The sequence below is a fragment of the Sphaerodactylus townsendi genome, linkage group LG02 (genome assembly GCF_021028975.2).
Source record: "Sphaerodactylus townsendi isolate TG3544 linkage group LG02, MPM_Stown_v2.3, whole genome shotgun sequence".
Classification (NCBI taxonomy): domain Eukaryota; kingdom Metazoa; phylum Chordata; class Lepidosauria; order Squamata; family Sphaerodactylidae; genus Sphaerodactylus; species Sphaerodactylus townsendi.
Window position 1 is genome coordinate 164,027,984 of NC_059426.1, and position 12,866 is coordinate 164,040,849.

Below are 12,866 nucleotides of genomic sequence, written 5' to 3' on the forward strand. Positions count from 1 at the left end.
CTCTGAATAGATTCCAGCTAATAGCACAGCTTCTGTCAGGACTTGATACGCGCAGCCTGGCCGACATCAAAGCCTCTTAGAAATTTTGTGTTAACAGTTTTGTAACTCTAATTTTAAGTACTTTTTTCTGTTGCCGTCTGCGCAAAGCGAACGTCTATTTTTAATATGTCCTTATCCAGTATGATGACTGTCTTGCTTCTGTTGCTAGTTTTCAGCTTGTGTCAAAAAGTCAGAATGTGCCTTTTTTTGCTTACAGGAAATAGAGATATGAGTGGTTACTAGAGAGGGAATGTGAATATCCCTAGAACTGCATATTTTGGTCTGAGTGGGTGGGTATTTCTGTACAAGTCCGCTTGGCCATTTCTTCAAAAAGCGCCTGCCTATTCGAATGTGGCAATTCTGATATGTCACGTGGTATCCATTGTCCTGTTTTTACGCAGATGAAAACAAGCCCATCTGGATGCATGCTGAAGAGAGAGAAGAGTGCAAAGTAAGAAGAAATCTGGAGCAAAAAAATTCCCTGTGGTTTTTTTTTTTATATACATAGCATTAAAGATAAGCTTTAACATTCTCTGCTCTCCATTTAGGGAAAGCAAAAAGATGGCACGACATTCAGTGAATACGGAGGCTGGTACAAAGCTTGCAAAGTTGACAGGTAGGTATAGTTTGTGAAAGCATTTAAATTTAATACAATAAAATAACGGCAGAATGATATGCGAGGCAGCATGGCGGTTAAGAGCAGCAGTCTCTCATTTGGAGAACCGGGTTTGATTCCCCACTCCTCCACCTGAGTGGCAGAGGCTTATCTGGTGAACCAGATGTGTTTCCGCACTCCTACATTCCTGCAGGGTGACCTTGGGCTAGTCACAGCTCTTTGGACCTCTCTCAGCCCCACCTACCTCACAAGGTGTCTGTTGTGGGGAGAGGAAAGGAAAGGAGCTTGTAAGGCACCTTGAGTCTCCTACGGGAGAGAAAGGTGGGGTATAAATCCAAACTCTTCTTCTTCTTATGGTAGAGAATAGCAGGACATAAAAAACAATTCTTCCTTTTTCCAGTTCCAGCTGTGTCAATAAATGCTTTTTGAAAGTGTGGTTAAAATTGGCCCAGGTTTTTGATATGTCCTACCCAGAGATAGTTCTAGTTGGCATGCTGTTTTCTAAGGCCGTTTTTGCACAGCCAGCAAGTAGGGGTGCATTGGCATAAATTATGCCATTGCACACACACACACACACACACCCCGGGACCGTTTGCACAGATGGTCCCGGTAGGGGCGCAGGCGAAGGCACAGCCTTCGCACAGGCTGCGCCTTCCCCAGCTGGCTTACCTTCTCCTGCTGGCTGCCGTCGTGTTGTGGAGGCCAGGGGACACGCCCCCCTGGCCAGAGCTACGGCTCTGGAGACGGATGCCAAGGGGGCGTGTCCCCTGGCCTCCACAACGAGACAGCAGCCAGCAGGAGAAGGCAAGCCGTCTGGGGAAGGCGGGAGGGAAATGCTGCCTTCCATCCGCTGCCATAAGCACGGCAGCGGGTGTAAGGCGCCACTTTTGAAAAACCTCGCTCAAGGAGCCCAAGCGGCACAGCAGGCATTGCTGCAGCGCCAGCTGTGCGAACTCCCCCAGGGATGCCGTCCCTGGGGCGCTGTATTCCGCCCGTGCGGAAACAGCCGAAGAGACTGTGAAGATAACTTCTTTTACAGCAATTCTGGACCTTTAAAATAGCAGCATACTTGAAAAAGGCAGTAAAATTCAGTAAGATTACAGAAGTACCATTTAATTAGGCTGAACTGTTCAGGATATTATGCTTATCAGGAAGTAATAATAATTTTGATGTTCTCATGAGTGAGTCATACAGTAGGATCTGACAGTCTTTATTAGAAAAGCCATTTTTAAAAATATAGTTCACTGTGAATCTGGAACATCCTGCTGCTGTTTGATGTACCGGACTCTTTTTTTCCATTGCAAGTTAAAAAATGGAACATAACAATAGTTAATTTAATTCTTTATTTCCAAGAGTGGGGGAGTATTCTACCCTTGCTTTCCCTCAGGCAGATCTGAAACTTTTGCATTAACACTATGGCAAACTTGTAGGCCTTAAGACTTGCAGATGCGGTTATAAATTTTTCTAATAGCAAAAACGTTCTTTTTCAGAATATTCCTAGATAATACTTGTTGGGGTAGTTCCTTCCATTCTGTCTGCTGGCACAGGCGAAATACTTTGGCTCAAAGATTCTTCCGCTAATTCAACATTGGAAGATTCTTTGCACTCGTGGAACATGTTGGCAGCGGCTGAGAGGAATGGCAGGATCCCTCTCTTTGGCCCCTTCCGCACATGCAGAATAATGCACTTTCAATCCACTTTCAAAATTGTTTGCAAGTGGATTTTGCTATTCCGCACAGTAAAATCCAGCTGCAAAGTGCATTGGAGGTGGACTGAAAGTGAGTCATTCTGCATGTCCGGAAGAGGCCTTTGATTCTCAGGTGAAAGCTACTTAAATCAACCAGCCCGAACTGAAATGCGTAGCACTGTTTCCAGGAGAGACTAGGACTTTTGTAAACATTTACTGTTTTCAAGTTTAGGCTTCTGCTGTTCAAAACTAACCTTAATTTGTATTTTTACAGTCCAACAGTCACAACTACCTTAAAGAATCTCGGAGCACTTTACAGACGCCAAGGCAAGTACGAGGCAGCCGAAACATTAGAAGAAGCAGCAATGAGGTCCCGTAAACAGGCAAGAATCTCACCCCTTTCATTAAAATTGTTTGTGATTTGTCTGTCGGGCTTCTAATTTTTGTCAGAACTTTCAAGTTATTCCTGTTCTTGAGGGAGGGGATACAAAGAATGTTCATAGACTTCAACATAAAAAGCCAACCCCTAGGCTACTGGTATCAAGGTGGTGCTAGCTGCAGTATCCTTGTTCACCCAAGACAGACCTCTCGGTAGGGATTCACATAGGCAAAGCGAATATTCTTAGTGTGATAGGTTCTTCTCCATCTGAGTTAGGAGGACATAGTTCACAGCTTGAGGGAGTTCCTGAACTGTGAATCTCTGGGTAACCCCCACAGGATACAGGAAGCAAAAAAGTTCTAGTTCCTGCCTCCCAGGTGAATGGCAGGAATTACCCAGATAGATGTCCTTCAGTGCTCCGATGAGAAGGACCTTTCACAGGTAAGATCCAATGGTCATTCTCACTCAGAAGAGGAGGACAACCTGATTGACTGATGAGTCTTTCCATTGGTTCTACAGGAAAGCTTTGTTCAGTTTTTTTCTGACCACAGGTGTGAGAAGCAGCCTCCAGTTTCAGTTTGCACCCTGCCTTCAGGTGGACTGCAGGCTTTTGATTCAGATCCACATCAAAAGGCTTTTAAACAGGATTTCCCCCAGATCTCCCTCTTAGATATGCTGATTCGACTTCCCTGTTTCTATTTTAATTATAGCCTCTCCCTGTTTAGTTCTTTTTAAAAAAAAACAAGGAAAAACTACCACTATCTCTTACCAGCACTTTTTACTTGTTGCAGATTTTGCTGTTTGATATACTGCTTGTTTTGTTTGTTTTGGGCTGTTGGTCCAAAAAGCAGAGTAGAAAGGCATGGTGGGTTGTAATAGTGAGAGCAAGCTCAAAATCGCATGAAACTTCCATTTTGACTATATAAATCAGTGGTGTCCAACTCGGGCCCTCCAGATGTTCATGGACTATGATTCCCATTAGTCCCTGGAGGATCAGAGTTGGACACCCTGATATAGATATTGACCACCTCTTCCTTGTTCTCTCAAGTTGCTGCTAGGGGGTCACAAAAATAAATGGAAACCGTCCCACCAGATAACAGTAAGCTTAAATGTAGCATTTAGAAGCCTTTTGTGGTAGATGTAAGCAATCAGTCTCTCAGGTTTACCCTGCGTACAAGGTCCTCATTTCGTAACCATTTGCAGAAGTCTTTGTTTAAACTCTCGGTGGTTAACTTAGCTTCAAAACTCGTCCAGCTTTCTGCAATGGTTGAGAGCGGTGGACTTTAATCTGGAGAACTGGGTTCAATTCCTTGTTGCTCCACATGAAGTTTGCTGGGGGACCTTTGGCTAGTCACAGTTTTCTCAGAACTCTCTTAGCCCCTCCTAACTCACAAAGTGCCTGTTGTTTGGGGGAAATAAAGTGATTATAATCTTCTCTGAAACTCCTTATGGTAGAAAAAAAAGCCAGAGTATAAAAACCAACTCTTCTTCCCTAGAAATTGATCTGTTCAGAGGTAACATGAATCATAGCCTTGTAAAAACAAAGGACAAGAAACTATTATTCTGGCCTCTAAGCAAAATGAGTCCTACTTTTGTTACCCTTGAGCTCTTTCTAGTTTCGGAACAAACTACAGAGAAATAAACAGGGTCCAACCCCAAATTAATATCTGAGCATTCTGTAGGCCAGTTTAGCTTTCTTTTTCTGCCGGGAAATAAAAACCTGGCGATGGCACAATCAACTCATGGAGGCGGGGAGGGGTGTGTGTGTTGAGCTCTAAGCGTTCCCCCAGTCATAGTGAGTGAGGAACACAGCACAGGAACAAGATCTCTGAAAACAGCATCCAGTTCAGAAGCAGGTGCAAATCTAAAATGGACACAGGTAGTAGCTGCTGCCAAAATAATGTTATTTTAATCTGTGCATCCCGTAAGTGTGGCTAGGTCCAGAAGTTACTGACATAGACAAACGCATTTAGTATGTGGGGAAATTGTTCGTTCAAGAATTATTTAGGTGAAATACGTGGAATAGAAACAGAACTTTCTCCAGCGTGGTGTAGTGGTTAAGAGCAGGTGCACTCTAATCTGGAGAACTGGGTTTGATTCCCTGCTTGGCCACTTGAGCTGTGGAGGCTTATCTGGTGAACCAGATTAGCTTGTACACTCCAGCACATGCCAGCTGGGTGACCTTGGGCTAGCCATAGTTCTTCGGAGCTCTACCTCGCAAGGTGTTTGTTGTTGTGAGGGGGGAAGGGCAAGGAGATTGTAAGCCCCTTTGAGTCTCCTTACAGGAGAAAAGGGGGGGGGAATATAAATTAAAACTCTTCTTCTTCTTAAACATAACTTTGACTTGAATCCTGTGCTCTGCTTGTGATAGTCTTCTGGTATAAGGAGCAAGTGGAACAGATATCTGAATCCAACCCTTTATCATTCTTTGTGAAGTATGTGTTTTGTTAGGTGAATGTTATGCTGACATATGAGTGTGTGTGTGTGTGTGTATGAAAAATAATGTAGACTATATTATATATGAAGTATTTTTCAGATTTTTTATTAACTTGATGAAACTCTCTGTGCGGTTCCATGCTGTTCTGTGAGTAAAGTAACAGCTCTGTTATTAACCTGGATTCAAAGTAAAGTAAAAAATGTCAATTTCCCTGGCTCACAGGGTCTTGACAATGTTCACAAACAGAGAGTTGCAGAAGTCCTGAACGACCCGGAAAGTATAGAGAGAAGGCGAAGCCGCGAGAGCCTCAATGTCGACGTGGTAAAGTATGAGAGCGGCCCTGACGGAGGAGAGGAAGTGAGTATGAGCGTAGAATGGAATGGGGTAAGTACAGTACACAGTGTAAGAAAATAATCTGGGTCGGTAGACCACCCTGGCAGTTCAGTTGTGATTCTGTCGTGTGTTTTGGGACATTCTTGGCTCATATACAGATTTGAGCAAAAGAGACAAGATCTCTTTTTTTTTGTAATTTCCTTACAATTGAGTAACTGTAGTTCCAATAAGGGAAAAACTTATTTAGGAATTAAAATGGGATGCTGGAATGCTGATTGAATGTCCTGGTTAATGCCTGGGACCTAATCCTCCACCACGGTTTATTTGCTGGTGGCAGCACAAAGACTGTAATTGCTTTACTTTTCCCGTGTTCCCCCTTCTCCTTGTGTCTCAAAACGTCTCCTTTTACTCTAGTGTGGCAGCAAGAGCTGTTGTGTAATAGAATGGGATGGGAATGGAAGGGTAACCCAATCGTTCTCTTTAAGAAGAATGCTTCTGTGTATGAGGATACACCCCTCCTCTACTATCACCCCAGCTTCTGTGTCATCATGAATGATATTGCCAAATTTGGCTATTGCGTACAACGCTCTTGCTGTTTCTCGGGCTCCTGGTGGTGCAAAAACAACATTCACCAGCTTGGTTATAAACGACCGTTCCCATTACCTAGGAAGGTCTGCCGAGTCCTCGATTAAAGTGAGACCTTTTCTAGCCTGTGGTGTCCAGCTTTCGTTGCTTTAAATGTAAAATGAGCACCTCATGAGGGGCAATAACGACAACCTTTTCCTTAAACTGCCATCAACGCATTAACATGCAGCTGACCCTTTTCTGCCTGTTCATTGTCTTACAAGCGAAGTCAGTTAAAGCTTTTAGTAGTACTAGAATGGTTTCACTGTTCTTCTCTTACATTAGGTACTAGTTACCTGTGTTAGCTGCCCAGGATTTTCACTTTACCTGTCTTACCTTCAGATTATTTCAACTTTATAGAAGTTTTTAGTCGGATCTCAGTAGCTACAGGGTTTTCTAAGCTCTCTTGCATTTGGATGGCTAGTCCGCTGGTTTGCTTCCAAAAAACCCTCTCTCGTTACAAATTCTGTCGATACCTGCTGGATCTATAGGATTCTAATAGGTGCTGTAAGCAGCTTAAATTTTTTCTCGCTGTTTTGATGTAGAATATGTTTCTGTATCAGAATAGTTCTGGTGTTCGCAGTGCTAAGACAGTCAATCAGCATCTAAGGAAAATATGGCCACCTCATTATTGCTTTAATTTGCCCACTTGACATTAGAACTGTGTACTGTACTCTTCCCTGGTTTCCTCCTATACTTGGCATGCCTGCACATTTCTCAAGTATGAGAAAAAAAGCTTTAAAAATGTTTCGGTTTGACTATTAATTTAAAAAGCATGCAGGCTTGGGCCTGATAACGGGCACGCAAGAAAATGACGGAACAGTATTTCTAGGTCAGTGACTCAGACACCCCCCCCCCCCCCATCAAATACAGAATGGAATCCTCCACTTTGAGAAGGATATGGCATTGATATATTTTTATTTCTAGTTGCCTTTGTGTTGATTCTCATCCACTTTCTTTTATGGAACATTTTATGTTTGTGTTCTGATTTGAAATTGATTTTGCCTCCTTCCATTTTTTCCCCCATTCATGCCTTTCTTTGCTAAGAAAGAATTATTAAGTATTATTGAATACTCTCTGTGCTCCTCCCCACAATAGTAATCTTCTTATTGACGTTAAGCAGGAACAAGTGTGGTGTATCATATTTTAATCCTTCCCTTCCTCCGTGGAGCTTGGACAGATGCATGGGAGTTGACCCTTTTTCTTAATTTCTGAGGAATCCCTGCAGCTAGCTGCCTTTTTGTGCTGCTCCTGGGTCGTCCCGTTCCCTAGGAGCAGCATGTCAGGATTCATTTTAGGCTATAACCGGGGAAGGAGACGAGAAAGTCAAGATTTTCCACGGGATCCAAGATCCAGTGTTAGTTGCATTGTTTCATTAAAAACAAACAAACATGGTAGTCGCAGAATGCAATCCCACAGTTGTTTGACTCGATTTTCAGTTGCATTTCACATGCTACTGACTACAGTTTGTTCCTGTGGCTGAAATGTGCCCTGCCTCATTTTTCACAATCAAAATTTGGAGTTAAAGGCTGAAAACATGAAAGGGGCAAATCCTTAATGATGCCTGTCCATAAACATGTAACAAACAGCAAGGGTGAACATACCTGGTTCGTTCATTGGATGTACATGTTCACTTCTGGGCTCAGTAGAGAATATGTTTGTGTAGGGTATGTGTACTACCCATGCCTGGACAATATTCAAATGCTGCATTGGAGTTCAACATTTTACACCTCTCAAGGTGGGGCCAGTGAACCTACCTAAGAGGGTGGAATTGTCCCCCCCCCCCCCCCCACCGAGGTAGGCTCCTACAGCCTTTTTAAAAATACTTGCTGAGTACCCCTGTCCCTTCAAAATTAAGGCAAGAGGAAAGGTGGGATAGAAATATTTTAATAAATAAATAAAACTCATGCTGATTCTGAATTGAACTGGTCTTCAAATTCTTGGCGATAGAAAACCGCCCAGAGCCCCTTGGGGATTGGACTGTCTATCAAATATAATTGAAAGGTTGCTTTTGCCTGTAGAACGAAAGTTCAGAGATCTACAACACTGTTGTTTGAGGGCCCACATTGATTTCAGACTATTTCTGATAAAATTCTAAGAAAATGTAGTTAATGAGCTAACCTCACATTTTATTTGGGATGTTTCAGTTTAAAGCTTTGGCAGTGTTACTGCAATACCGCCCGCACACAGCCTCTCAGTAAGTTCACTTAAAGTGGCTTAGCTGCACGCCATGGGCTCTTGTTATCCTGGCCACGGATAGCAGTCCTCAGCTCTGCTTTGCGGACAACCTGAGTTCATCTCAGCACGACCTTTGCATCCTTTCACGCAATGGCTTTCAAACTTTTTTGCTTCCCAAGGAAGCTTTTCCGCAACCTCTTCTCAGCTGAAGAATCTGTAGGTGTCCACTGTGGAACATCTGAGTTTTACAGAAGATTCTGGTGCATGTTCTGGGGCGTAGGCTTCATTAGTATGACATAGTAGACAGACCTGGTGGATGCCATTGTTTAAGCCAGACTTAGAATTTCACCCAGTACTCAACTGCTTGTCGCTGTGTTGCGGGGAATATTTGTGGTTCTACACAACTTATCTTCTCAGTAAGGAACTCCTGATGGGCTTCTGAGTAAAGCTAGGGTTTGTGAAAGGAGCGGTTGGCTGAATTTTTGGCAGGGACGCATCTTCTTTACAGACGATAAAAGCTTAAAACTGCTGCATGTTGTTCCAGTTCTTTTCTTGTCTCTTTATTTTGCCTTGTGCCCTTTTTTGTTTAGTTGAAAACTCACCTGTCATGCCTCGTCATTGTTTATCTTCCTGAATTATGCATGGGCATAATTTCTTTAAAAGGTCTTATCAGAACAAGAGAGTTCTTTCTGAAGCCCCTACAAAAACAGCACTGTAGTTTAAAACCTAGAATTAAGATCCTGATTTCTGCCCATGGGCTTACGATCTCCAAGGTCTCGTTGGATCTTATGAACGTCAGGGGAATTACTGCAGCAGACCCGAGGGATTTGTACGTAACACCTCACAGGAAGGGGAGACCTAGCATAAACGGTACGACCTAGAAATACTGTTAATGCCAGACTTAAAAACTGTTGACATCTCTCCCTCCTCCAACAGTTTCATTCAGATTTTTCTCTCTTTCTCCCCATTTCTGTCCGACAGGCCTAGATGCCTTTTCTGATTCTTACACTGTCTTCTGCATGGCCGGGGCGTGCACCGTCTTGAAGCTCTAACTTCTCTTCACTACTGACTGCTGTGTATTTAGCAATCCTTTAAGATATTCTTGTCAGAGCTACACTTCTTTTTTTTAACACGGCCATTCCTTCAGTGCTGGTGTCTCTTTTTTTGGTGGGACCGAGGAGGTTTCCTCTTTCTTTTCCTGTACATGTAGCCAGCTTTGTTGTCAGACAATGTTGCCTAGTCTTACAAAATGTGGTGTCAATAACCATTTGCTGTGTAAACAGATGAGAGTTAGCAAATTAAAGAGTGAAGTTCACAAGTAGCTGTTTCTCTCTCAGAGGAAAGGTAGTTTTTTTAAAAAAAGTATCCTGTAAGGTATTCTTCAAATAGCATGATGGTGACCTTTACGGAACAAATTGTTTATTAAGAAATAATTATTACAAAAAGGCATGTGCTCACAGTGCATTTAGTGTTTTTAGAGGCCTATAACATGGTTTAACATCAATATGGAACTCTGGATGTCTTTGCTTATGCTTACACTAAAGTAGCTACACTGTTTAGTCTGTGTGTGAAACTTCAGCGGTTATGCTTTTCTCTACTAATCTTGGTGTTGGGCGACTGTGTATTTGTCTTTCTAACTTCTAATAAACTCACTCCAACTGATGTCTGTCTCTGTCTGCTATGCTACTCCCTCCCCTCCCAATCTTCTACAATAGCTACATAAGATTTCTAGAAATAGGCTTGTAGTTACATAAACATGGATTTTCCCCTTCAAATCAAGGTATGTAGGTCTCTGCCATGCAAACTGGTATAGCAGATCCTCGCCAATTGTAAATTCGTGAATATTTATTCACTCATTCACTGTCCGATCATGTCTCCAGCCTCTTTTGACTCCCCATCACACCGTTATATTTCTTACATCATTATATTTGTGGAAAATCATAGAATCATAGAGTTGGAAGAGACCCCAAGGGCCATCAGGTCCAACCCCTTGCAATGCAGGAACACACAATCAAAGCACTCCTGACAGATGGCCATCCAGCTTCTCTTTAAAAACCTCCAATCCACCACACTCCAAGGTAGTGCATTCTACTGTCAAACAGCCCTTACTGTCAGGAAGGTTTTCCTGATGTTTAAGTGGAATCTCTTTTCCTTCACCCTGAACCTATTACTCCTGGTCCTAGTCTCTGGAGCAGCAGAAAAATGTCACTGCGTTGCTGTTGGGAGGCAGCAGAATTCTGCCTCCCAGTATTTGGAGGTTTCGCTATTCATGGTGCTTCCAGGAGTGGATCCCCCGTGAAACTGAGAGGGTCTGCTGTAATAGAAAAACAAGAACCAGAAAAAAGTATTCAAATACCATACTGTGAATTATCGGTGTTACATGAAGAAAACTGTAACCTGTCATCGTGCCCGTTGAAAACAGTGTTTAAGCGCAAGAGCTTGGTTAGAGAAGTTTGCATTGTAAATATCCCGTGCCAGCATAAAGCTTATACAGATTGGACAGTTCCGACAAAATTGCCCGTTCAGATCTTCGTGCCGTTGGTTCCGCTTGGTGGTGGGCTTTTGCTTTGTTCACACGACTGCATCTTGGTTAGCATGGAGTGTTTTGGGGTGGCTTCTGTATCTTGCTCACGATAACCTGCGTTCTCCCAAGAAACCGCACCTACCCATAATGCTTATGTACACATTTGTGAATCGCTTACTGGATCTCTGCAGTTTTGGCCTTTTTAAAAAACGGAGTGGGAACAGTCTCACGAGGCCTTTTTCACTGGCAAGCTTCACATAAACATGCGGAAACTGGACAATTTTCATCTTGGCGAAGCTGGCCTAGGAAAAAACTGTTGAACTGCGTCCAGTGTGTTTGCCTGGAATGCTGTGGACAGCGTTTGTAAAAAATACATATACTTTCACCTGCTAACCTCAGAATATTGGAGAAGCTGATATTGTAAGAAGCAAACATAACTTTGATTAACTGTACTCAACATTAAGTGAGATGGGAAATCTGTAGTTGTGCTTATTATGCTCACCTGTAACAAAGGTCAAAGGCTTTTTTTTTTTTTTAGCAGTTTTCAATGTGCTCATTTTCCCACCAGGATGGCACGGGATCCCTAAAACGCAGCGGCTCCTTTAGCAAACTTCGCGCTTCAATCAGACGCAGCAGCGAGAAGCTGGTTAGAAAGCTGAAAGGAGGAAGTTCACGAGAGAGTGAACCAAAGAATCCTGGGTAATTATTTATTTCTAGATGTGATGGAACGTTCAGCCTGTCCTTATTGTGCTGTGTAATGGGTTCCTTCCGCTTGTAGGCACCTAGTGTGTGGAACGGCAAAACACACATACCCACACATAAAATCTGATGGTGGTTCTTACAGACATAATACAGAGAATGTTGAAAGTTGGGACAAACAGCTGGGAAAGCCTGATCTCTTTACATATTCGGTGGTGGGATCCAAAAATTTTAGTAACAGGTTCCCATGGTGGTGGGATTCAAACTGGCGTAGCGCCAATGGGGCTGGGCGGGGCACAACGAGGGCGTGGCTGGGCACTCCGGGGGCGGGGCATTCCTACGCGGAGCTGTGGCAGGGACACAGCTGCTGCGCCGGTCCTTGGGCGGGAAACGAATGCATGCAGGCGCAGGCTGCCACGCACACCGGTGCACCTCCTGCTAGACCGCTTCAAGTTCTGCACGCTACTGCTGAGAGGAGGGGCGTAACTAAGGCAAAAATCACGTGGCAAAATCACCAATTAGTAACCCCCTCTCGGCACTCACAAATAATTAGTAACCACTCTCGGGAACCTGTGAGAACCTGCTGGATCCCACCTCTGCATACATGTGATGGTAAACTGTTTCATGGCTTTGTAAAAGCAACATTTTTGACATCATATAAAATCATAGTTACCTATTCTGCTTTCTCCTCTTAGACACAGGAATAGCATCAGTGCTACTGATTGCATTTCAAGAGCCCTCCTCCCCCTCTTAATTAATTCTAAATAGGGTGAGGGCAAAGAATGTGATATGTGGGTTTGATAGAAATAAATAGATGGACAAATATTTCCAACATGTGATGACATGTTAATTCAAAATCTAACTTACTAACTGGATACATGTTTGCACTTTTTCATTCTTGGGGATGTTTCGATATAGTACTTAAATGGACTGCCCGAATGATTACTATCTGGGATGCATTTTAAAGAGATGCATTTAAAATAAAATTATTAAGGAAATGAAAGGAAGTGTAATACAGCCACCCTTGCAGTACACAGTAGGTGAGCTTTGTGGAACGGCTTCCCCTTTCTTTAAAAAACTGCTGATTTTTCATTCACGGATATTGTGATGGTAATTATTGCACTGAAGCATGGGATACCCAATTTTATTATCCAAGAGTGTAACTATGCAGAGACTAGTTTCATAGGAATTTCGGTGGTATATATATATATTTAAAAATCTGTCTTCTAAAATCACTTTTACATGGAGACGTGACCGTATTAACAGTTTAAAACAGCTACAGTTTAAAAAGCTTGGAAATAGCAATAACTTAATTTGTGCTGCGTAAACCTGAGATGTTACTACAGTGCA

General features: G+C 42.9%; 1 protein-coding gene across 4 annotated transcripts in view; it reads left to right on the forward strand.

Moving 5' to 3' along the window:
* Window positions 1-11,520, forward strand: part of KLC1 (kinesin light chain 1) — a 52,698-nt gene extending 41,178 nt beyond the window's left edge. The window contains exons 10-14 of one of the 4 annotated variants that reach the window (XM_048485557.1): window positions 441-490; window positions 588-655; window positions 2,617-2,725; window positions 5,381-5,542; window positions 11,386-11,520. In XM_048485557.1, coding sequence (XP_048341514.1) covers window positions 441-490; window positions 588-655; window positions 2,617-2,725; window positions 5,381-5,542; window positions 11,386-11,520 — 524 coding nt within the window. Of the gene's footprint in view, window positions 1-440; window positions 491-587; window positions 656-2,616; window positions 2,726-5,380; window positions 5,543-9,274; window positions 9,956-11,385 lie in introns of those variants that run through there. The other 3 variants (XM_048485558.1, XM_048485559.1, XM_048485560.1) reach the window with 3 other exon arrangements.
* The last annotated feature ends 1,346 nt before the right edge of the window (window positions 11,521-12,866 follow it).